Below are 25,966 nucleotides of genomic sequence, written 5' to 3'. Positions count from 1 at the left end.
CTTGGGTTGGTGCTTACCCTCGAGCAGAATTTCTATTTTTAGCCCGGTGTTTACCTTTGAGCTCATTTCTATTCTCAGGCTGGTGCTTACCCCCGAGCTTAATTTCTACTTTCAGCCCGGTGCTTACCTCGGAGCTCATTTCTATTCTTGGGCTGGTGCTTACCCCCGAGCTGGATTTCTATTCTCGGACTGGTGCTTACCCTCGAGCTCATTTTTATTCTCGAACTGGTGCCTACCCCCAAGCTGAATTTCTATTTTCAATCCGGTGCTTACCTTTGAGCTCATTTCTATTCTCGGGCTGGTGCTTACTCCCGAGCTGGCCTATTTCTATTCTTAGGCTGGTGCTTACCCTTGAGCTCATTTTTATTCTCGAGCTGGTGCTTACCCCTAAGCCGGATTTTTATTCTCAGGCTGGTGCTTACCCCTAAGCCGGATTTCTACTCTCAAGCTAGTGCTTACCCCCGAGCTGAATTTCTATTCTCGGGCTGGTGCTTATCTTCGAGCCAGATTTCTACTCTCGGGCTGATGCTTACCTCCGAGCTCATTTCTATTCTCGGGCTGATGCTTACCCCCGAGCCGAATTTGTACTCTCGGGCCGGTGCTAGCTGGATTTCTATTCTCGAGCTGATGCTTACCTCCGAGCCGAATTTGTACTCTCGGGCCGGTGCTTACCTCCGAGCCAAATTTGTACTCTCGGGCCGGTGCTTACCCCCGAGCTGAATTTCTACTCTCGGGCCGGTGTTTACCCCCGAGCATATATCTATTCTCGGACCGGTGCTTACCTCCGAGCTCATTTCTATTCTCAAGCTGGTGCTTATCCCTGAGCCAGATTTCTATTCTCGGGCCGATGCTTACCCCCGAATCAGATATCTACTCTCGGGCCGGTGCTTACCTCCGATCTGAATTTCTATTCTCGGCCCGGTACTTACCCCCGAGCTCATTTCTATTCTCAAGCTCGTGCTTACCCTCTAGTTGAATTTCTATTCTTGGGCCGGTGCTTACCCCGAGCTCATTTTTATTCTCGAGCTGGTGCTTACCCCCGAGCTGAATTTCTATTCTCGGGCTGGTGCTTACCTCTGAGCCGGATTTCTACTCTCGGGCCGGTGCCTACCCCTGAGCTGAATTTCTATTCTCGAGCCGGTGCTTACCCCGGAGCCGGATTTCTATTCTCGGGCCGGTGCTTACCCCCGAGCTCATTTCTATTCTCGAACCGGTGCTTACCCCCAAGCTGAATTTCTATTCTTGGCCCGGTACTTACCCCCGAGCTCATTTCTATTCTCGGTCCGATGCTCTCATTTCTATTCTTGGGTAGATTTCTACTCTTGTACTGGGTTTTATCCTCCAACTGGTCTCCCTCATTCTCCGATGCCGCTCCCCAGGTCGGCCTTGGGGTGCCCTACGGGATCAAATGAAGACCTACCAGCTCATTTGACTGTGATGACATCACTAAAATTGGGAGTAAGAACTCAACGCCAGGTACCAAATGAAACAAGTTTAAACGTTTCATCGGACCTCAAAAAGCAAAGCGTCAGAGAAAATTGTGCTTTATTAATATCAAAAAGGGGACAAGAGCCGAGTGCAAAAGGAATCGACCTTGAGGTCGGGTTGAATACAGAAGGCTCAAGTGGCTGACTTCACAAAAAGAAAAATAAAAGGCTGGCCTAGTCAACTTGAACGACTTCGGCACCGACTTCAGGCACAGCCCCAGTTTCAGTGTCAGCTCCAGAACGGCTTCTGGCTCCATCCTGGTGACCACTTCGGGGGCGATCTCCGACCTAACTTCAGCCATGGCCTCTGCAGCGTCCCCGTTCGCTTCGGCAACTTCGCCCAGATTCAGCTGAAGGCTGCTGAGATCGACTCCAAGGTAGAGCCGCTGAGCTTGATCACGACAGTTCTCAAAGCCCTGAATCATGGTGCTGGTAGCCCCTTCCGCCAGTTTGTCAAGATACCCCTCCAACTGGCAAAAATTCTCGACGGCTTCTCGAGCGGACTCCTTCATGAGCCCTTCGAGTAGCTCGGCCCTCAACCTTAGAGCCTTCGCTTCGCCCCACTGGCCGTCTAGTATTGCTTGAAGCTCGGAGATAGGACCTTTAGCGGCCGAACAAACCCGAGCATGCTCAACCTCCATATTCTAGATTCGAGCGAGTCCGTCTCTAATCAGGACTTCAACCGCTCGTGCTTTCCTCCTGGCCCTTCGATACCGCAACTCTGCAGCCGCTGCTCTTTTCTCGGCCTCATGTTGCTGTTGCTCGGCAATTGTTGCCCTTTGCTCGGCCAAAACGAAGTATTAGCCGGAGCCGAAAACTCAAATGTGAGAAGGAAAAAGGCAGTGTCACTCACCAAGGTGCTGGTCGTATAGGCCTCCTCGGCAAATATATCAAACCCCTTTCAGTCCAAAAGCCCGGTTGCCCGGAAGCGTGGCGCAATGAACAAGTTCACGGTCAACAGCACCAGACGCAAGGGCCATGTCATCTTGAAATACACAACACTCGGGTCGGAACCGCCTCCGCCCAGGCTCAGAGGAAGCAGGGTCGACCCCAGCTGAGGACGGGACCTCAGCTACTATCGGGGCCTCGGCAGGAATTGGAACCCCAGCAGAGCTCACAACCTCGAGGGAGGTCCTAGCCTCGACAGGAGTCGAGACCTCAAGATAAGTTCGGATCTCGAGCCCGCTCTCCGACTCGGAACTCGATTTGTGCAGAAGGGCGGCCTCGCAAACCTCCTGGGTTCGGCCGACAGGCACGGCCACCACTTCTTCAAAAGAACCCCCTTCCGCTATCGATCGGAGCACCTCGACCTCCACTAAAGGAACCCGATCGAATCTAGCTTGAGCAGGGACGGCGCCCTCAATCAGAGCGAGCTCGCCCTGCTCAACCCTGGGGCCATAAGCAGCTCTGGCTCTCTTCAGCTTACTTTCGGATTGAGCTCCATCCGAGGTGGCCACCGTCTTCCTGTATCTGGCCATCAACGTCTCGATGCTGACGATCATCCTTGCAATGTCTAGCAATAAAAGATCTTGTCAGGACCCAACACAAAAAAAGAAAATGAGGAAAGGCCGCGCTATTCTTACCCTTAGGGCGAGCTGGGCTCAGGCCAACATTTACTAAGGCTTCCTCGCTAAGCAGGTTGGGAAGCCGTGGAGTCCCTTCCGACCCGAGCAAACTGTCTAGAACACCCTGCTCGGACTGTGATAACTGGGGGAGATGGTAGTTCATCAAGGCCAATAGGAAGCTCCAGGTCGGGTTAAACCTCCATGACCACTCGGAGGAAACAAAGAAGAATTTATTCTTCCACCCATGAATGGAGGAAGAAATGCCCCGAAAGAGCTTGCGGCCTTCTCGGAAGGAGAAGTACCACCATCCTTTGTCGGCAGGGTTGCCTTTTAATATAAAACAACTTCGAAAGACGCTCATCAGGGGGAGCAGACCATGTACAAGGTAGAAAGCGGTAAAGCCAATTATCATTCTCCACGAGTTCGGGGCGAGCCGTGCGGGCACAAGACAGTATGCCGTCAAGAGCTCATCCATGAACCCATATAGAGGGAATCTCAGCCCTACTCAGAGCGTCTCTACATGCACCCCGATCTAACCTCTAGGCGGGTTGGTGACTCGCCCCCCGAGGTTCGGAAGCTCGAGGACAAACTCTAGAAGAAAGAAGAACCGAGCCCAAACCGAGCGTAGGTCCTCATCACTCATGAGCAAGCCGGTCCCATACAGACCCTGGCCCACCTCAAGCTCAACCTCCTCCACATCGGAAGAAGCCTGGGCTCGAGACAAATCTGCACCGAGTATCAGGGCTCTCATAAGCAAACTCATTGCCTTGCCACAATTATAAAGAAGGGAGAAGACAAAAAACTCTCCGAGCGACCGAAAAAGGGATAAAATGCCTATCCGAAAGTTTGCCGAAGAAGATGACCGAGGAAACAAAGAACAATCGCCCGGGATCGCAAATAAACCCCAATGCAAAGATTGTCGGGAAGATCCAAAAACACCCAAAGAGAAGTTCGAACACCACGACGATGGCGACTGGGAATAAAGGGGATAGGGTTAAAAAAGATCAAATAACGGCCCTAGGATCCCCTCCAGGCCTTATATAACCTACTGCAATGGCCCTGATCGGCTAACTCGAGTGATCAAGCAGGTCAAATCCCACCACCTGTTAGGCCCAAAAACGACCTCAGTAAATCTTTCCAGATTGCGGCACTAAAAGCCACCATCATGTTGGGCGCTTCGGAGAACGGAATATTAATAACCGCCCTCTCGCGTTCCATCAGGCGGGGCACTTCGGAGGATGGGGCATTAATGATTGGCGGCCCCCGCGTTCCATATAACAACACCTCGGACAGGAGCGCACGTGGTACATTAAGAAGTTCCCACATCCGCTTCTGCTCGGAGCAATATGGCAGCCTAATCCACCCAAGCCCGACTCAAAGCTATCGGCTGCAACAACACATAAGTGTTCCCAACTCGGTGTGTACGCCTCCATAAGCACTTAACCTCATCGTAGGCCGACCAATAATCCAGCTACTTTCTTCGCCCGAACTAAAAAGCAACTCGACCTCGGAAGTCGGGGGGCAAATGATGGGGGGCAAAAGGGATTGTCCTACTTGCTATAGTAAAGGCACCCGATTTTAGCCGAAATAAACCCCGACGACGGTTGAGCCGGACTCCGGCCCTGCTAAAAGTCACTCCGGGCTCGAACTTCGTCAAGGGCTCAGTCGACCTTGGACGGGTTTTCCTGCTGCTACAACCTGCGCCGACCTTCTTCGACGCTTATAGCAAGGCGCCCCTCGTGGGACGAAACCATGAGGAAAAAATTGCCATGCACGAGCTGCGCACGAGGTTAAGCACGTGCGTGCTCCCCCAAAGCGGACAGTACCTTACTCTCCACAGAGCTGCTCCAGCATTCTTCATAGACAATGCACCCTGGCCAAGCTCAGGGCGCCCCTACATTCACCGACATACCCCGACCGAGCCTGGGGTGCCTTATCCAATGACGCGCCCCGACCCCCGAGCTCGGGGCGCTCTACCGAGCACATCTCGAAACCAGGGATGTCGAGCTAGCCTCAGCATCCGTCAAGCCGACCTCGCCGAGTATATGATGCGATCTCTCAATGAGCTCGGCCTCGTCCACTCCTACCTACAAAGCCGTACATCGCAACACCGCCGCCCCATGCTTTACCTGCTGGCCAACGACAGTCAAGGACAATGCTATGCTACTCCGGCCGTCCCTTACTACGACTATTAATGCTTTACTGTTCATAAGAACGGACTGTACTGCGCACCACAAGCAAGCCCCAGTCACACGCCATCTGGCTTAAAGTCACTTCCTCTCATGATGAGAACGGGCCACACCTCCACCATCTGGACACCTCTACAGAGATTATAAATAGCCCCGTAAGGTAACGTAAAGGGGACTTTTAGAGAATCCATCCTAAATTCATTCTAACTTGATCGTCGGAGGGCCCACCGGAACCACCGGTGAGGCTTTGTACAGGTATACCGCCGGGCGGGAGGTGGCTCGCCTTCTTCCTCGACATTCCGGCGGCTCTCTCGACTCCTCCGGCGTGATCACCCTCAGGCCAATTTTGAACCACCACAGTAATATTTTTCAATCCACACTTATGCTCTAAATAACTTAAAGTCAGGTTGGATCAAATCATTTTCAGATCGGAAGTGGGCTAGTTTTAATCTATTCACCTGCAAAGAGGTATATTATGTGAATATACGGTATTAAGTCCTGAATAGGTTGGTGACGAGATTTTGGTTAAGCATATTATAAGTTTAGATTTTGATTAAAAATGTGACAGGTTTTTCTAAATTGCTTAAATGGGCTTACATCAAAAAAAGAAAGCTTGATTGATGCATGCAGCAAGGATATTGTTTAATCCATTTCCAAGGGCAGCACCTGTATCTTAGGAGTTACTGAATGCCTGGCCAATCTGTCCACGCAACATGAAATAGAGACCATACAGACCAAGTGCATTGCTCTTGGACCATTCGATTAATTTAGGCTAACAGCAGCTGCATAGTGCTCTCCGGGATGCATGGAATGAGAGGCAGCATAAAACCTGTGCCCACATAGCATGCATCTCGAACACCATGTATTCCGCAATTTATGTGCAGCTGACAATGCATTGAGATAACAAATAGCTAGAAAAAGTAACAATTTCCCTACTCGTCCTGGCGTTAGAAACCACGTCCACTTCAAGATTTTACACCGATGTTGATAATGAGAGAGAGCCAAGAAAGGACAAATAGAGGAAAGACAACTCGTCAACACACACCATAAAATAATTTGGCTGGCCAAGCTGAGGAAATTTCTAACAAAGCCACTTGCTCTCAAAAGATCCATAAACACGATAGAATTCCAGTGTTTGCTTGGGTGACGGCGAAATCTTCAAATATCCTTCTCAGATCCTATCTTTTATTTAATTCCTTAAATCAAATGGACTTGGAGCACGACATCCATGACAGATCCACCAAACAAGACTTCCAATAATTATGCAATATGTTTACTTTCCCTTGAAGTAAAAAGAAAACGTTTTCTTATCCCTATCAACCCCAAAGCCTTGGTTGGCCACCCTCGTGGGCCTCGTTAGAGAATCTTCCACCTCCGTAATAATTTTGCAGAAAACACCCGAAAGTTATCAAGCTTCCCCATTACTCCCTCCCCCAGCGCCACTCACCATCTGAACTTCTCCGTCCTTCTCTTCTGTTTTGTTTCCAAACAAATTCTCCATCTCCTCTAGAGTCTTCCCTCTGGTCTCCTTCAAGTAAGTAAAGAAGAACACCCATGCCACCGCCGCGATCCCGGCATACAAGAAGAAGCTCCCACCGATCGTAATGGCCTTGTAGAGTGATATAAAGGTCATCGTGATCACACCACTTGTCACCCGGTTCACCACCACCCCTACACTCACCCCCTGTGCTCTTAGCCTCAGTGGGAAGATCTCTGAGCAATAGACGGAAGTTATCGGCCCCAGACCGATCGAAAAGAAGGCGACGTAGGCCAATATCGATGCGATGCAGAGCCCGACGGCCCACGGGAGTTGCCCATCCGGGTGGCGATCGACGACGGTGAGCCCAAGCCCAAGCCCGGCCAGCGACACTATCATCCCTCCTGTGCTGCTCAACAACAAAGGTCGCCGCCCAACACGGTCTAACTGGAAGGTTGCCACGAGGATGAACAAAGTTTTGGTGAATCCGACCGCCACCGTCGTGCCGAGCAGCGCGTCTTTGTCATGAATTCCGGCTTTTTTGAAGACTCGGGGGCTGTAGAGCACCACGGAGTCGATACCGGAGGCCTGCTGGAAGAAGTGGATTCCGATCGCTGATATCAAGACACGGCGGACTGACGGCGTTGGCCTTAGGAGGAGCTCCTTCCACACTCCCTCGCCGTGGCTCTGCTTCTGGACCGCGACCACGTCGTCTCTGCAGTCTGCGGGGATGCCGGCGACGTTCTTGATGTCGAGGAGCCGTTCCTCGGCTTCTTCCGGGCTGTCGGAGGTCTTGAAGAGGACCTTCTTGGCCAAGCGGAGCTGGCCCTGCATGACGAGCCACCGGGGCGATTCCGGCATGGCAAGGACCCCGACGCCGAGGAAGACGGAGGGGACGGCGCCGACGCCGAGCATTAGACGCCAGCCGAGGTTCTCCGGGAGCTTGGAGAAGGCGAAGTTGGAGACGTAGCCGAGGAGGATGCCGCAGTTGATGAAGACCTCCGGGAAGGAGGTGAGGAAGCCGCGGGAGGAGGCGGGTGCGACCTCGGCCGTGTAGACGGCGGCGATCACGGCGGCGTAGCCGACGCCGACGCCGGCAACGAAGCGGCCGACCATGAGGAAGGCGTAATTGGGGGCGAGGCCCATCATGATTGCGCCGACGAAGAAGATGACGGCAGCAAAGACGATGGTGTAGCGGCGGCCGATCCAGTCGGAGGTCCTGCCGGCGGCGAGGGAGCCGACGATGGAGTAGAGGTTGAGGATTCCGAGGAGTATCTCTATCTGAGTGTCATTCACGTGCAGATCGTCCTCTATGAATAATGCAGCGCCACTCATCACTCCGATGTCTGTTATATATTATCCATTATTTTTATGAAATATTTCTAAAATAATTATTTCTAACAATCAATAAAATTATAAAAAAAATAACCAAAGCAATTCATGAACAGGAGGAGATAAGTTTAGGCTTAGCATATTACAAATAATAATAATAATAATAAATAGATAGCTGAACTCAAACAAATTTTAAAGCTAGCCTCATAAATCAAGCATGAATATTAATTTTTTTTTTTAGTTTTTTATAACTTAACTTAAATGTTATAAGAACCCAGCTTGAATAGCTGAAGTTGATCTTGGATCGAACCTGAACCGGCCTTGAGCAGCTTTTTTATATAATAAGCCAAGTCTAACTGGAAGATATTATGAACTATTGAAATATTTTAATTTCTGAAAAAACTAATTAATGAACTATTTTAAGAAAATTATCCTAAAAAAACTTCTTTAAGAAAAATATTCTAGTAAAACTAGAAGGAGACGAGAAATACTTTCTTTTGAATTCGATTTTTTTTTGTTCTTTCGGAGTAAAAAGAAGAAGTTGTCCATGAGACTTACCATAGCCTAAGATGATGGAGGTCATGGAGGCGAGCATGGCGCAAGCGCAGGCGTACCTCTTGTTATGGCGCGGCCGTGGGATGACGGCCTCAGCGAGGGAGTCATGGGGGCCTTGAGAAGCCACTTTGGTGGCTTCTGGTTTCTGGTCAGTCATTTCTGATCTTTTTTGCGTATCTCTTCGAAGAAGTGGAAGGGGAGCAAGGGAGAGAGGTCTGTAGGAGGATGGATTGGAGATGAGTACTTAACGGGATATGGCCAGTAGCGAAGCATTCTGTTGGCTTTTTCTCGAGTTAGTCTTTACTGCTTACCGGGGATCAGATATCTTGAGTGTTTCTCTAATTTAAACCACTGTAACTATAAATAATCCAAGACTCGCCCTAGACGAGGTAGAGAGATTTTCTTATCTGATAGAACCTACCAGTAAATAGAGGGACTAAAGAGATCATTTTCCTGATTCTTAGTAGATTATACGAAGACTTATCTTCGAGTTCTCTCATACCATTGAATAAAGGGGGTGAGTCGCGTAAAAAATTGAGGGTCACAGGGGTACGTTCGATTCGCTCATTTTTTGGTGTCCAGACCTGACGTCAGGCATGGTGTCCCACTTGATGCGGGTGTCCAGACATGACGTAGCGTTTAATTGAAACGTAGCATTCACATGTAAGCGAACGGTGTTTATTTGCTTTATTTTATGTCTAACGTCTTTCTTTGCCCGCCAGCTTCCTCCTCCAACATTATTTTGTTGTGATATGTGAGGGACAGATTAGTCATTGAGCAGCCCTTTTTTTTTTGGGGGGGCTAAATCAGAAAAATCATACTACATGAGTATGAATAAAGCCAAAAAAATAAAAAACAGTACATCTCGAAAAGCACTAGTCAATTTCGCCTCATCCACCCATAGGTGTCCTTCAGAATGATTGGCAACAAAAGAAGCCACCCAATCGGCCGCCCCATTAGCCTCACGGAAAGTATGCTTTGCCTGAATGGCTATCCCATCACGGACCATGGTCCGAATATCTCTTAATAACGGGTGGTAATCACCAATTCCCCTGAAGACCGCTGAATCCACCCAATGATCGTCGCAGAGTCGCCCCCAGAATGATTGAGCAGCCCTTTCAAAGATACAGACAAATCATTAAGAAGGCCTTCCAAAGTTCTTCGTTGTAAGAGCCATGATGAGAATTGCATGTAGAGTTTTTTTTTTCCAGATATTTTTATAAAAAAAAACTTGCTGAAAAATATTTTTTAAATTTTTTAATCTCATATAGAGATACAAATAGGTTGGAACGGACAGGGTCATGAGTGATCTCGATCCAATTCGATTTCTTGTTCATGTCCTAATGTTGAATCTAGACCCAATCTAATAGAAGATTGGTTTGGATCGGATCGGATCGGATTTATAGCTACAATTTTTGAACCAACGAATCATTCGGGTTGGGTTGGATTTATATATAACTTTGTCCCAACCCAAAAAAATTGGATCCGAAACGGATCCAGAACAACTCCGGTTCGGGTCGACATTTCTGCTCTCTTCAAACTCAACCTCTTCCCTAAACTAACAGTAGACCCCAAGATAAATTGCCATCCTTACAATGGATGCTTCAATTTGGTTTTTAAGGTCAAGGACTCTGTGCTCCGTCAAGAAGTCCATTGATGCCAGAAACTCTTCAAGGTCAAGCATTTCAACAGTAATGCTCCTGTAGGTTGCATCTCCAAGGCTTGACCTTCCATTCTTTTATAAAGAGAAAAAAGTCCAACTCAGAAAATAGATATCATTGACAGATAATTAGAGTGAGCATGCTTCTTTTTCTTCTAACACTAATGAGGATAAGAAAAACTAAATAATACTATCTCATAGGCAGGTTCCTTCAGAAATTGTACACATATTGTCAGAAAGGAAAAACGATCGGTTTTCTACTAGTTAGATGTTTGATTATCTTGTATGCAGACTGATTAATATATTCATTACGATGACTTGACTTATAGGTGCTTTTAGGCTTTGACACCAACTTAGTAGAGGAAATGGAACATTTTGAGCAATCTTGCATACTAAGACCAATTTATGGAACGCCAGACTTTTCCAATGGCATTAATGTTGCCGTTCAAACCTAATTATCCAATTGCTATTTAGCTCGATATAAGGTGACTCAGACAATGTAGGAGTTATAGGCCAATTTTCCAACCGATAGCATGCTAACCTCTTGTTACCCTCGGCAGCGAAGAAACTGCTTCAATTTGTTATATCTTTCTAATTTGAGTTCCAATTGATGAGATTGTGGAAATGCAACGAAAGTTATTTGATACTCAAACTCTATCTATGATGGTTGCTGCTATGTTGTCATTGAAATCGACATACACCAAATTAATTTGCTTTCTGCAACTTGAATAGACAAAATCTATGGATCGGATGGTTATCATATAACACAAGTTATTTGGATGTCAAATGGGCAAGATTTTCTGTTTGTCTATTACATCATAAATTTTAACAGTTTTCGGTCTTTTGTATGATTCAACTTTGATACAAGATGGATCATGCATCCAGACTAGCGACTCCCAGAGCCACATCAAGTAGTTTAAGCCTTTTTTTTCTAATTCTATTTGGATCTAGCTGTATTAGGCATTGGGGATATAGAGGTCCTCTCTCAATGCTTCAAATCTGGTTATACATCTATTTCTTAGAGATGTGCCATGCTTGGGAAGGATGCAACCGATATAGTTCCTATCATGCGTCAGTATGCTCACTTAGAGGGCTTGTTCCTTTTCTTCTTTTTTTTTTAAGTATTTCAGGTTCTTTTACAAGGACTCCTCTCATAGATATAGAAACTTCAAGATCCTTTTTCTTCATTATCCCAAACCTGCTTGGCTAGTATTTTTAGAGGATGATTTGTCCTTACCAGAGACCGAAGCTGTAGGACTTCTCTAGAGAAATTTTTTGGTCTCGAGAGGATCTTCATGTCAACTTCATCATATATAGATCAGTGAATATAATAAGTGCTATGTTGAATACTACTCTAGCTCCTAACTATTTTACTTGTCAATTCAGCCTAGTGAATCATCGGTAGTTGCAAGTCTCATAATCAGTATATTCATATGGAGAATCAAGTATCTCTCTACATCTAGTAAGATAATTAGAATACCCAAGATCATTAATCCAGTCATTAGCAAAATCAATATATGTCATTTGAGATGATACAATAATGTATGCATACTGACTGTCAAGACAACTTACAACAACAATAGAAGCACTAAGAACCTAACTATCAACTTCCTTTTCTCCTCTATACTTTGATATAGAGGATAAAACATTAGATTGTTTGAGCTTCACCTAGAAATCTGGAATTTTGTTACCAAATTTTTCACATCTATGATAATTCTCATTAAATTTGTGCTATTTCCTCTATTTAGAAAATTTTCCTTCTCAAATTCTTCAACTACCTTTTCTTCCAAATTTTTGAATTTATTATTTTATATTTTATTTCTATTTACACTATTAGAAAATAAGATCTTTTCTTTTGGAGGGGATTTAGTGAAACTATGCATCTGAGTATTAAGTGTTTCTAGATTAACATGTATATTTTTAAGTTATGCTAATGTAGGTTGTTTAGTCCATCCATAAATCACAAGCATATAAGAACTATACTATTTATTCAAACCGTGAACCAAAAGTCCATCCTATTTATTTGTTTATCATAGCAAGAGTTTTCATCAAGCATGCTAAGCTTATCAGATAATTTTTTTCTTTTAAAAGAAATACAGAAATTCTGTACACATGCCTACACGAGTCCTCACAAATAATCATATTTTTCCGAGTACAAAATAGTTATATTTCTCAATCCACACTAATTATGCTCTAAATAACTTAAAGTCAGATTGGATCAAATCATTTTCAGATCAATTCCAAATTGGAAGCGCACTAGTTTTAATCTATTCACCTGCAAAGAGGTATATTATGTGAATATACGGTATTAAGTCCTCAATAGGTTGGTGCTGATATTTTGGTTAGGCATGTCATAAGTTGAGATTTTGATTAAAAATGTGACAGGTTTTTCTAAATATGCTTAAATGGGCTTGCATCAAAAAAAGAAAGCTTGATTGATGCACGCAGCAAGGATATCATTTTATCCATTTCGAAGGGCAGCTGGTGTATCTTAGAAGTTACTGAATGCCTGGCCAATCTGTCCACGCAACATGAAATAGAGACCATACAGACCAAGTGCATTGCTCTTGGACCATTCGATTAATTTAAGCTAACAGCTAGCAGCTGCACAGTGCTCTCCGTGATACAAGGAATGAGAGGTAGCATAAATCCTGTGCCCACATACCATATGCATCTCGAACCCCATATATTCTGCAATTTATATGCACCTGACGATGCTTTGAGATAACAAATAGCTAGAAAATTAATAATTTCCCTACTCTTCCTGGCGTTAGAAACCATGTCCCCTTCAAGATTTTAAACCGATGTTGATAATGAGAGAGAGCCAAGAAAGGACAAATAGAGGAAAGATAAAGCCTCAATAGACACCATAAAATAATTTGGCTGGCCAAGCTGAGGAAATTTCTAACAAAGCCACTTCCTCACCAAAGATCCGTAAACACGATAGAATTCCAGTGTTTGCCTGGGTGACGGCGAAATCTTCAAATATCCTTCTCTGATCCTATCTTTTATTTAATTCCTTTAAATCAAATGGAGTGGGAACACGACATCCATGACAGATCCACCAAACAAGACTTCCAATAATTATGCAATATGTTTGCTTTCCCTTGAAGTAAAAAGAAAACGTTTTCTTATCCCTATCAACCCCAAAGCCTTGGTTGGCCACCCTCGTGGGCCTCGTTAGAGAATCTTCCACCTCCGTAATAATTTTGCAGAAAACACCCGAAAGTTATCAAGCTTCCCCATTACTCCCTCCCCCAGCGCCACTCACCATCTGAACTTCTCCGTCCTTCTCTTCTGTTTTGTTTCCAAACAAATTCTCCATCTCCTCTAGAGTCTTCCCTCTGGTCTCCTTCAAGTAAGTAAAGAAGAACACCCATGCCACCGCCGCGATCCCGGCATACAAGAAGAAGCTCCCACCGATCGTAATGGCCTTGTAGAGTGATATAAAGGTCATCGTGATCACACCACTTGTCACCCGGTTCACCACCACCCCTACACTCACCCCCTGTGCTCTTAGCCTCAGTGGGAAGATCTCTGAGCAATAGACGGAAGTTATCGGCCCCAGACCGATCGAAAAGAAGGCGACGTAGGCCAATATCGATGCGATGCAGAACCCGACGGCCCACGGGAGTTGCCCATCCGGGTGGCGATCAACTACGGTGAGCCCAAGGCCAAGCCCGGCCAGCGACACTATCATCCCTCCTGTGCTGCTCAACAACAAAGGTCGCCGCCCAACACGGTCTAACAGAAAGGTTGCCACAAGGATGAACAAAGTTTTGGTGAATCCGACCGCCACCGTCGTGCCGAGCAGCGCATCTTTGTCATGAATTCCGGCTTTTTTGAAGACTCGGGGGCTGTAGAGCACCACGGAGGCGATACCGGAGGCCTGCTGGAAGAAGTAGATTCCGATCGCTGATATCAAGACACGGCGGACTGACGGCGTTGGCCTCAGGAAGAGCTCCTTCCACACTCCCTCACCGTGGCTCTGCTTCTGGGCCGCGACCACGTCGTCGTTGCAGTCGGCGGGGATGCCGGCGACCTTCTTGATGTCTAGGAGGCGTTCCTCGGCTTCTTCCGGGGTGTCTGAGGTCTTTGCGAGGACCTTCTTGGCCAAGCCGAGCTGGCCCTGCATGACGAGCCACCGGGACGACTCCGGCATGGCAAGGACGCCGACGACGAGGAAGACGGAGGGGACGGCGCCGACGCCGAGCATGAGACGCCAGCCGAGGTTCACCGGGAGCTTGGAGAAGGCGAAGTTGGAGACGTAGCCGAGGAGGATGCCGGAGTTGATGAAGACCTCCGGGAAGGAGGTGAGGAAGCCGCGGGAGGAGGCGGGTGCGAGCTCGGTCGTGTAGACGGGGGCGATCACGAGGGCGTAGCCGACGCCGACGCCGGCCACGAAGCGGCCGACCATGAGGAAGGCGTAGTTGGGGGCGAGGCCCATCATGATTGCGCCGACGAAGAAGATGACGGCAGCAAAGACGATGGTGTAGCGGCGGCCGATCCAGTCGGAGGTCCTGCCGGCAGCGAGGGAGCCGACGATGGAGAAGAGGTTGAGGATTCCGAGGAGTATCTCTATCTGAGTGTCATTTAAGTGCAGATCGTCCTTCATAAATAATGCAGCGCCACTCATCACTCCGATGTCTGCGATATATTATCCATTATTTTTATGAAATATTTCTAAAATAATTATTTCTAACTATCAATAAAATTATAAAAAAAATAACCAAAGCAATTCATGAACAGGAGGAGATAAGTTTAGACTTAGCATATTACAAATAATAATAATAATAAATATATAGCTGAACTTAAACAAATTTTAAAGCTAGCCTCATAAATCAAGCATGAATATTAAATTTTTTAGTTTTTTAAAACTCAACTTAAATCTTATAAGAACCCGGCTTGAATAGCTGAAGTTGATCTTGGCTCGAAACTGAACCCGCCTTGAGCAGTTTTTTTATATAATAAGCCAACTCTAACTGAAAGATATTATGAACTACTGAAATATTTTAATTTCTGAAAAAACTAATTCATGAACTATTGTAAGAAAATTATCCTAAAAAAACTTCTTTAAGAAAAATATTCTAGTGAAACTAGAAGGAGAGGAGAAGTACTCTCTTTTGAACGTTATAAAAGTTTTTGATTTTTTTTTTGTTCTTTCGGGAGTTAAAAAAAAAAAATTGTCCCTGAGACTTACCATAGCCCAAGAGGATGGAGGTCATGGAGGCGAGCATGGCGCAGGCGAAGGCATACCTCTTGTTATGGCGCGGCCGTGGGGCGACGGCCTCGAGGAGGGAGTCATGGGGGACTTGAGGAGCCACTTTGGTGGCTTCTGGTTTCTGGTCAGTCATTTCTGATCTCTTTTGTGTATATCTTCGAAGGAGGGGACGGGGAGCAAGGGAGAGAGGTCTGTAGGAGGCTGGATTGGAGATGAGTTAAGGGGCATGGCCGGTAGCGAAGCATCCCGTTGGCTTTTTCTCTAGACTCTAGTTAGTCTTTACTGCTTACCGGGGGTTCAGATATCTTGAGTGTTTCTCTGAACCACTACTGTAACTATAAATAATCCAAGACTCGCCCTAGACGAGGTAGAGAGATTTTCTTATCTGATAGAACCTACCGGTAAGTAGAGGGACTAGAGAGAACATTTTCCTGGTTCTTAGTAGATTATATGAAGACTTATCTTGGAGTCAAGTAAAAATTTGAGGGGTCACAGGAGTACGTTCGATTCGCTCATTTTTTGGTGGCCAGACCTGACGTCAGGCAGGGGCCGCATGGTGTCCCCCCAGCAGCGTGTGGATATTGAAACGTAGCGTGCCTAACTAATGGGCTTTCGCATGTACTTGAACGGTGTTTAATTGCTTTATTCTAAGTCTAACCTCTTTCTTTGCCTGCCAGCTTCCTCCTACATAATTTTGTTGCGGGCTGTGAGGGACAGATTAGTCATTGAGCAGCCCTTTCAAAGTTCTTCGTTATAAAAGCCATGATACGGGCAAGTCATTTTAAGCAGCCATTCCAAAGTTCTTCGTTATAAGAGCCATGATTAGAACTGCATGTAGATATTTTTTTCTCTTAACCGTAATTTTATAAAAAAATTAGTTAAAAAATATTATTTAAATTTTTTTGACACCATATAGAGATATAAATAGGTCGGATCGGACCGGATCATAAGTAACCCCGATCCAATCTGATTCCTTGTTTATAACCTAATGTTGATTCCAAACCCAATCTAATAAAAGATTGGGTCGAATCGGCTCGGATTGGATTGAATCGGATCGGATCCATGGCTACAATTTTTATCCAACTGGTCATTCGGGTCGGGTTGGGTCCATATATAACTCGATACCAACCCAAAAAATTCGAGTCCAAGACGGATCCAGGTCGGCTCCGATTCGGATCTCGATTTCTGCTCTCTCTTCAAACTACACCCTCTTTCCTAAACTAACAGTAAAACCCCAAAATAAATTGCCATCCTTACTATGCTTCTTTCTCTTCCAAATTTTATTGGATGCTCCAATCCAATTTTTAAGGCCATGGACTTTGTGCTCCGTCGACAAGTCCATTGATGCCAGAAACTCTTCAGGGTTAAGCATTTCAATAATAATGCTCTTGTAGATTGCATCTCCAAGGCTTGACCTCCCATTCTTTCATAAAGATAAAAAAGCTCAACTCAGAAAATAGATATCATTAAACAGATAATTGAGTGAGCATGTTTCTTTTTCTTCTAATAGTAATGAGGATCAGAAAAACTAAATAATACTATCTCATTGGCAGGTTCCTCCAGAAATTGAACACATATTGTCAGAAAGGAAAAATGATCGATTTTTTTACTAGTTAAATGTTTGATTATTTGGTATGCAGACTGATGATTCTCTGGTAAACTTCATTGAAAATGATAGAGGGCTATGCACAGCGTTAAAAGATGTAATTTGCTATCTAAATAATTTGCAAATCATTGAATATGATACAGCCGAATAGTCCATTTCACAATTTATATATGATTAAAAGTGACAATTGGACTGAAATGCAAGAGTCAAAAGGACAAGCACAAGGATCACTTAGGAAAAAAACATGACCCATCAATATCAGTTACCACCCTAAAAAGTTAGGAGAAGAAATATATAAAACTTTTTCAAAAAATTCTTGCACAGATAAAATAAAAGGTTGTATTCAAACTTATAGTATATAAAATTAACCAAAATAGCAGAAAAAATACAATTTTAGAGTAAAGTCTAATTACACGAATGGTTCATGCACCCAAATGGTTTACGAGGTTCGGGTCAAATTTGGTCGAATCGTAGGGTTAAAAATCCAAAATTACACAAATTTCAAATGAATCAGATCGAGTCGAGTCAGAATTTAGGAAACTCAAGCTCAACCCCAAAAATGGAATGGGTCCAATTTTAGAACCCAACTCGGTCCCACGGATGCTTTAAATTGGGTTGGATTGAGGCTAAGCCGGTCGGGTCGGGTCGGTTTGGACCCTGACCTAGCCCCATAGGTCCTTTAAAATGGGTCGGATTGGAGATAAGCTGGTTGGCAACCCGAACCAACCCCACGGGTCCTTTAAAATGGGTAGGATTGGGGAAAAGCAGGTCAGCCAGGTCGGGTCGGGCCATTTGTAGCCTTAACCCTATATAAGTTGGCATGATCTACTGAGTGTATAGTCAATATAAAACTAAAAATACGTCCATATGGATCCTCATATAGTTTCTTCGTTTAAGTTCCGACATTCACGTCTTGCTAAAGATTGAAATCCATTTAAATCTAACCCACCATGATTGACCTATGATCATCCACAATGAATCTGTATTGTAGTATCATTTAGTCCGCATAGGCCATAAGTCGAATCTGCTCTAATACCATATGTCATATAGGCCTGTTAACAAGCCGAGCTGAGCCCGAGCCTGGGAGGTTCGGGCTTGGCTCGTTTCACAGAATTTTGGGCTCGGGCTTGGTACCGAGCTTTGTATTGGGCTCGAGCTCGAGCTCGCCCAGCAAAACAAAGGCTCAGACCGAGCTCGTAAAGCTCGGTTTTTTTTTTTTTTTTGCCTGGATGAAGCTCGTTTCAATCACGAGCTAAAGGAAGAGGGCGGCGGCCGGCAAGCATGTTGAAGACGACGTAAATGAAGAGGGCGGCGACGATGACCCAGCCGAGGATGATGCTGAAGTGGAACTTGCCGGCGAGGAGCGAGAAGAGGCTGAAGGCCATGAGGAAGAGGAAGGGGTCAGAAATGTTGCCGTCCTCGTGGAGGTCAGGGTTAACACGGAAGGGGTTGAGGATGGAGGCGGTCGGGCGCCAGATCTGGCGGGTGTTGATGCCGAGCTCCTCGAGGAGAGGGGTCTCGTCATCGAAGGAGACAATGCCGGTGGAGAGGGGGCCGCCGGCAGCGGAGGCAAAGACAGGGGCAGAAAGGGTAAACTGGAGGGGGCGGAGCCGATGTTGAAGGACAAGAAGGGGAGGCTGGGGTTGGAGGGGCCACCGACGAAGGAGGCAGCGGCCGGGCGGGAGGGCTGCAAGGGCGGCGTAGCCGGGGTGCGGCACTAATGGGGGACGTTGGGGTCGCCGGCAGAGGAGGGGAAGACCACCGAGTGTTGATACCACTGTACCAGCCACTGAACCTTTTAATTTTTTAAAGCCTGGGAACAATGGACCAATGGTTAGGGTTTTGGAGTATGGGTGCGAGCCGCGGGCTACGGGTTCTATTAAGTCACGAGCTTGTTTGGGCTCGCGAGCTGCTCGAGCTCGCGCTCGAATTTAAACGGGCCTCATTTTGGGTTCGGGCTCGGGCTCGTTTGACTAACGAGCCGAGCTCGAGCCGAGCTTTTACCGGGCCGAACCCGAGCAGCTCGGCTCGTTAACAGGCCTAATGTCATAATCTAGAATCTCATTCAAACAAACTAGCTGAGATATTATTTAGATTTCTTAACCTTGTATAAATATTCAAGATCTACCCAATGTATAGCTAACACTACAGGAAAAGGGGAGAATGCCAATATATACATGTCGATGCTAGGTAGAAGCGTCGGTAATTTTGGCTTCGGTGCCAAAATTTGTCGATGCTTCTAAGTAGCATCGGCAGGGATGAAACTAAGACAACGCTAATTAGCATCATCCAAAGCAAATTGTAAGACGATGCTTCTAAGCGTCGTTAGAGGCCAAGAAGGAAAAAAAGCAGACGACGCTTAAAAGCATCGTCGGAATCCTACTTAATAAACCGTTTTAACACTACCTCCCCCCTTAAATCCTCCTTTAACACAAACCTAAAATGATGCTTATAAGCATCGTCGGAAGCGTAGATGCAAAACTTTGGAGCCAAATTGCAAACTTGGGCTAGACAACGCTTAAAAATATCGTCGGAATCCTATGGTCCAAGGGATTTAAGACGACGCTCAACTGCATCGTCATAGGCCAAGTCCCCCTATAAAACACCAATACCAAACCAAGGCAATGGAAACCCAAGTTTGCAATTTGGGAGAGAGGAGGAGGGAGTGCGTGTACCTCTCTAGGCTATACTGAGAGTAGTGGAGGTCGAAAGGCTTGGGATCGGCGTGGGGGAGTAGCAGTCGGCGACCCTACTTGGCCTATGTCTCCACTACCACCCGGACTAGATGTGCCACCATGTTCTCTAGCAAAATCACCACGAGTACCAACCCCACGCTCCATTGATCTTCGGCTGCCGAGGGAGCTTCGAGTGGTTCTCCGGTAGTCGGATTGGCATTGTTCGGTTGGAGGCCCCTGCACTAGGCTATGGAAGAGGGTGGATTGCCGCGCTGCCGCGGGACCCCAGGACCTCATGGCAACTCCAGGATGGTGTAGAAGCGGCCACCGCCGATGCGAGAGCGAGAAGAGGAAAGGGAATCGAAGGCAAAGGTTGGAGTTGAGGCTGGGGTTGGGGTTAGGGTATGGTATAATTTGTAATTTGTAAATGAAACCATAGGTTTTGCAGTTTATTATAATTTGTAAAAGAAATATCATATAAATTGGGCATCGGTTGTAATTATTACTCGTTAAAGATGAAGTAAGAGAAGATCATAGCTTTTATAGTTATAATTGTTACCTAGCTACTGGATGGTAGCACCTAGATGAGATTATATGTTCTTTTGTTGCAACATCTTATTGATAGAGTTTGGTGATGCTACTCAGATAATAGGAAGCATATATTTGGGCTTGAATTCCCTGATCTTGATCATGCTTCTTCGTCGACTGAAGGCTAAAATAAACTCCCAATTTTTGAAAGGATATTTTATACAATCTTGTGCCGCTAACTACGGACGGTTATAAGCGTCACTAATTAGCAACGCTTGTAAGCATCGGCATTTTATAGCTAATTAACTACATTTTCTATCTGTGTTAGCAGATTTTGTTGCCACGCTCACATTGCCGACACTTTTATGACGATTTATAAAGCATCGGTAATAAAATAAACGACGCTTATAAGCATCGGTATAGGTAATAAAGTGTGTCGGCAATGCTTGATTTTCTTGTAGTGCGATGTAGAATTAAATATACCCCGCACAAATTCACGCACTCTTTGACTGAATCGCTATATCGTTGTATCTTCTCTTCATAACCGCTTTAATTAGGAGAGTCCATGAGAGGTGTTATATTATAACTGTCCACTTGTATACAAAAAAAAATTATGTGAAAGCTTGGACTCAACTGTCGTTTACATTCATCCCCAAAAAAATACCGTTTATCCTATCTTGTCATTATCCCACGCGCAAAGAAGTTGATGCGGTACAGAGAGGAGTGTTTATTTTAGCACTGTGGATGGCAGATTGAGAGCTGACACAGTGTCAGTTATTTATTATTGATGAGGGGAAATCAAGTCCAACACAGTGAAACTCGAGCTTGGTTTAGTTAGACTTGATTGGATTTATCAAGAGACGAATTAGGTAATGTCCGTTTCTGAAAATTGCTCCAGCTCATTTTGTTATTATTCAGTGCGAAAGGAAGTTGATGCGACATAGGAGAGCAAAGTCTATTTTAGCAGTATGCCGAAGCCGACATAAGGTCAATTACATATGATACGTACGTTGTTAAATATTTATCGTAAATGAAAATTAACCGAGTCCATGGGCAATGTGACTTAAGCTAGGTTTAATTAGATTTGATTTTTGTTAAGTGACCTCTGTTGGGCCATCAGTTGGCAGAAAAGGAGGCGTGAGCACGGACAGGTGATCAAGTTTAAAGAAGAAGAATTTCTAGTTGGTTCCTGACATGGCTTGTTTAAAGAAGAAGAGCCGGAGGAATCTATGTTGCATGCGCATGTCATGGCCAATATGTCCTAGTTCTAGACCCTTTCTATTTGTAGTGGCATGGCATTTTTAGACTTGACATTATCATGCAAGATTAGGAGACTGCAGGTGCAAGATTCGGGGATGCATGTGACTTCAAGATGAATACCTAATATTGGTTAGGATCTACAAGGCCTTTTAACTAAATTAGAATAAGACAATTAGGAATCTAAGTTAAGGGCTAAAAAGATAATTAGTAGCTAAACCTCAGGTCTAACATCTACCAAGATCGCTCTAGAATCTATTGAACCTTACACGTGATCCACCATGCAAAGAGATAAATATTCAAAGTGCACTCTTAAGGGATAATGCTTTTACTTATTAATATATATTGATTACAATGACTTAAAATTTATAGGTGCTTTTCGGATTTGACACCAACATAGTAGAGGAAACGGAACACTTTGAGCAATCTTGTATACTAAGACCAATCTATGGAACCCCGGACTTTTCCAATGACATTTATGTTGCCGCCCAAACCTAATTATCTGATTGCTATTTAGCTCGATATAAGGTGACTCAGACAGTGTAGGCGTTATAGGCCAATTTTCCAACCGACAGCATGCTAACCTCTTGTTACACTCGGCAGAACTGGCACCACTTCAATTTGTTATATCTTTCAATTTTGAGTTCCAATTGTTATGATTGTGGAAATGCAACGAAAGTTATTTGATACTCAAACTCAATCTATGATGGCTGCTGCTATGATGTCTTTGAAATCGACACACACCAAATTAATTTTTTTTCTCCAACTTTACTTCATAGACAAAATCTATGGATCGGATGGTTATCATATGGCACAAGTTATTTGGATGTCAAATGGGTCTGTCGAAAAGTCAGAGATAACAAGATTTTTTATTTGTCCATTACATCATAAATTTTAACAGTTTTTGGTCTTTTGTATCATTCAACTTTGATACAAGATGGATCATGTATCCAAGCTGGCGACTCCCGGAACCACATCTAGTAGTTTAATCTTTTTTTTTTCTAATTCTGATTGGATCTAGTTGTATCGGGCACTGGGGATATAAAGGTCCTCTCTGAATGCTCCAAATCTGGTTATACATCTATTTTTTAGAGATCTACCGTGCTTATGATGGATGCAACCGATACAGTTCCTATCAGGCATTAGTATGCTCGCTTAGAGGGTCTGTTCCTTCTTTTTTTTTAAAAGTATTTTAGCTTCTTTTACAAGGACTCCTCTCATAGAGATAGAAACTTTCAGTTCCTTTTTCTTCATTATCCCAAACCTATCTGGCTAGTATTTTCTGAGGATGATATGTCCTCACCAGAGACTGAAGCTGTAGGACTTCTCTAAAGGGATTTTCTAGTCTCCATAGACCTTCATGGCAACTTCATCATATATAGATCAGTGAATATGGTAAGTGCTCCGTTGAATACTACTCTCCTAACCTTTTTACTTGTCAATTTAGCCTAGTCCAAGTTATCCTTTGTCTGTCCTACTCTGAATGCTTTGCTTTGTAATTGGCTACTATTTGTGAGACGTATTAAATCGCATTAACAGATTTTTTTTATAAGCAATTATGCTTGGATTATCACTTTGTCCCTCTTGATATTTGCTTTGCAATGACGGAAGATGAATCACTTGACATCACCACTGACATCATGGACTCACGAGAGACCAATTTTTTAGGAGTTCGGGCTCTCTCAACCGGATTGACTTCGATCTCAGTCTCCACATATTGATCTTCCTTGAAAGCCTCAAGTATTAGGGTAACTTTTGATCTTTGTGACCGATATTATAGCTCATATTACTCGGCCTGATGATTTTAAGCCTTCTTTACCCCGTCCCCATCTACATCTCCAAAGGCATCATTATCTATCTCCTCGAGTGCCGGACCATGAATTTTCATTATTGCCTTTCACAAGTTTATTAAAATATGTTCAATAGGCAAACTAAAATTCTGTAAATGCATGGTGGTGGAGAGTTTGTTGATAAAATTTTTTGTCATACTGGGTAGACAACGGCATTCATCATCAAATATCCGGCTCTTATACTTTGGAGCAAAACAGTACAACAAAAAGAATACATGGCAATGCAACTGAGCTTCATCTAACAATGTGCCAAAATGCCTTTGGTAAAGTAATGTTGTTTCGTTGATAAATCGACTTTCTACTCATATTTGGATATGCGATGCCCTCATGAAAAGATATTTGGGAAAAATCTAGACTATGAATCCTTAAGAGTTTCAGTTAAGGTACTCTTCATACTTGGGAGATCACATCAAGACAAAGTTTGATCCATAGTCCAAGCATCTTATTTCTCTTGGATACTGCCACTAACGTAGAGGCTATTTATTTGTGAAACCTTCAACAAGTCGGATGTATCTCTCTCGCCATGTAGTCTTTAATGAGATCACTTTTCTTTTTAAGTCACGACCATCTTTTCGATAAACCCAATATCGTCGCTAGTCCGACTACTTAATTACACTGCTTGCTTTCCAAGTCTCGTGACGATGGTAGCCTATACATCCTCTCCACCATTCCAAGGTCCAGTTTGTATTGTTGCTGTGGCCATTGCACATGGTAATACTAGCTCACCACGAACTATATACATGCTCCGTATGAAGAAACTTTAAGCTTCAACTTCACCATTCCTCAGGAACCTTCTCCACTTGAAGAGCCAATCACATCAATCACTTGAGATGCAAGCTTCAACTTAATTGAAGCACCAATGTTATGCATTTGATCAAGGCCATCTAGTGACTACCAGCACTACCAGAAAACACGTGTATAGTGACGGAAAATTAGTGACGGACCGTTATCAGTCACTATTTGTGACTGATTAGTGATCGACAGAAATTTGGTCACCGTGGTGTAAACTTAGTGACCGATTAGTGACAGACCGGTCACAGAATGCGCGGGTAGGATGGGCGCCAAAACTTAGTGACCATCATAGATGATAACCAAAATTGCAACCAGACAGTGACAAATTCAGCCGTTACAAATATCGTAACCCAAGTATTTATAAATTTTTAAAAATTATTTTTGGCGGTGACAGGTTATTGACAAAAATTTTCGTCACCAAATTTAATTTTTAATTCCAAAAATATTAAAAATATTATTTTTGAGTAAATCTAAATTTTAAAAAAAGATAAAAGGAGGAAAATCCAAAATGAAACTAAGTGTGCCCGCCGTTCCGCCCAAATTCTTCGATAACCCAAATTCTAATCGCTCTCCAGAAAACTTAAATTCCTTCTTCTCATTTTCAAATCTCATGGTGTCGGCCATGACCCATTTGCACCCCATTGCAACTTTCCTGCAATGGGATTGGATTTTGGAAGAAGGTCTGGAATTTTTTTACCATGCTTTATAGTTCAAAAATATTTTTTCTCGCAAGTTTCGTCCAATCAGCCTTATAGATAAAAAATAGTTTGATATGAAATTTGGCTTGCAAACCGACTTAGTCCAATCAGCCTTATAGATAAAAAATAGTTTATTATGAAATTTGGCTTGCAGACCGACTTAGTCGAGTCCCGAGTTAGGAATTTGGCATCGCGGTTTCCCATCTCCTCTCCTCTCCTCCACCTCCAGCCTCTCCTCTCCGGCTCCCCCTTGCCGACCATTTTTGCCTCCCCGTCGACGGCGACCACGACTACATCACGCCTCCCGATCGCGGCTACATCACCTCATCGACGCCCCCCTCCTTCTTGCTCGTCGGCTAGGGTTTTCAGAACCCACAACCGGTCTTCCCGGAGGTAAACCCTAACCTACCGAGGGTCTCATTATCTCTTTCCTCGGTGCCTGTGTTCATCTCCTTCTCACCCGGGACCAAACTTGTGGCTACATCACCCCATCGACGCCCCCCTCTTTCTTGCTCGTCGGCTAGGGTTTTCAAAACCCTAAACTGGTTCTTCCCGGAGGTAAACCCTAACCCCATTTCCTTTTACCCCATGATAAAAAATAAAAGAAACGAAGAAGAGGAAGAGGAAGGGGGAAGGAACCTACCGAGGGTCTCCCCCTGTGGATCCGGCGCCGCGCTTGATCGCCGTGCCTTTCGATTATATACATGATCCTGTGTTTGCATCTCTTTGTGTTCATCTTCATCTAGTCATTATCTGGCATAGCAACTGACATTGTTCATCTTAAGAATGCAAAGGTGTTCATCTCCGCCTGTGGATCCGTCGACGCCCCCCTCCCATTTTAATATGCTGGGATTATTCTTGATGCAACTCGAGTTGAAAACCCAATGAATTATTTAACAAAAAAAAAATCTTAAACCCATTTGTTAAGCTCTGTTATTATTGTTAAGCTCTGTTTAAGCTCTGTTATTGTTCAATCATGGTCTGTTTAAGCTCTATTTGCAACTCGCTTGAATCAGTAGATTATTATAGACCCATTTGCAGCCCAACTTGCTTGCAACTCGAGTGGAGAGACTT

At 44.6% G+C, this 25,966-nt stretch overlaps 2 protein-coding genes and 1 pseudogene across 3 annotated transcripts; all 3 read right to left on the bottom strand.

The window, feature by feature from the left end:
- Positions 1–6,149: 6,149 nt before the first annotated feature.
- On the bottom strand, positions 6,150–8,895 carry LOC103711299 (putative polyol transporter 1). The gene is made up of 2 exons (XM_088701139.2): positions 8,609–8,895; positions 6,150–8,064 (listed from the first exon to the last, which is right to left on the bottom strand). Exons 1-2 carry the CDS (start codon positions 8,760–8,762, stop codon positions 6,650–6,652), a joined length of 1,569 nt encoding a protein of 522 aa, XP_088557265.1. The 5' UTR covers positions 8,763–8,895; the 3' UTR covers positions 6,150–6,649.
- A 4,039-nt stretch (positions 8,896–12,934) lies between these two features.
- On the bottom strand, positions 12,935–15,929 carry LOC103711298 (polyol transporter 5-like). 2 transcript variants are annotated; one of them, XM_089924244.1, is made up of 2 exons: positions 15,522–15,929; positions 12,935–14,912 (listed from the first exon to the last, which is right to left on the bottom strand). In XM_089924244.1, exons 1-2 carry the CDS (start codon positions 15,568–15,570, stop codon positions 13,498–13,500), a joined length of 1,464 nt encoding a protein of 487 aa, XP_089780370.1. In that variant the 5' UTR covers positions 15,571–15,929; the 3' UTR covers positions 12,935–13,497. The 2 variants fall into 2 exon arrangements, with proteins under 2 accessions (XP_089780370.1, XP_089780368.1); XM_089924242.1 differs by having other exon boundaries at positions 15,466–15,919.
- Positions 15,930–18,333: 2,404 nt separating this feature from the next.
- LOC149753125 (uncharacterized) lies at positions 18,334–19,932 on the bottom strand (annotated as a pseudogene).
- Between the last annotated feature and the right edge of the window lie 6,034 nt (positions 19,933–25,966).

This window comes from Phoenix dactylifera, chromosome 7 (assembly GCF_051530095.1).
Source record: "Phoenix dactylifera cultivar Ajwa chromosome 7, Ajwa_hap1_PhDact_Kaust_v1.1, whole genome shotgun sequence".
NCBI lineage: Eukaryota > Viridiplantae > Streptophyta > Magnoliopsida > Arecales > Arecaceae > Phoenix > Phoenix dactylifera.
The sequence above is the reverse complement of the archived record's forward strand: the minus strand, read 5'-3'. Positions and strand labels throughout refer to the sequence as shown.

Excerpts from the sequence above, each read along its gene's own strand:
- LOC103711299 (XM_088701139.2), bottom strand. The coding sequence starts at position 8,762 with ATGACTGACCAGAAACCAGAAGCCACCAAAGTGGCTTCTCAAGGCCCC. Across the intron at positions 8,065-8,608 it reads CTCCATCATCTTAGGCTATG|ACATCGGAGTGATGAGTGGC; the intron begins GTAAGTCTCATG and ends AATATATAACAG.
- LOC103711298 (XM_089924242.1), bottom strand. The coding sequence starts at position 15,619 with ATGACTGACCAGAAACCAGAAGCCACCAAAGTGGCTCCTCAAGTCCCC. Across the intron at positions 14,913-15,465 it reads CTCCATCCTCTTGGGCTATG|ACATCGGAGTGATGAGTGGC; the intron begins GTAAGTCTCAGG and ends AATATATCGCAG.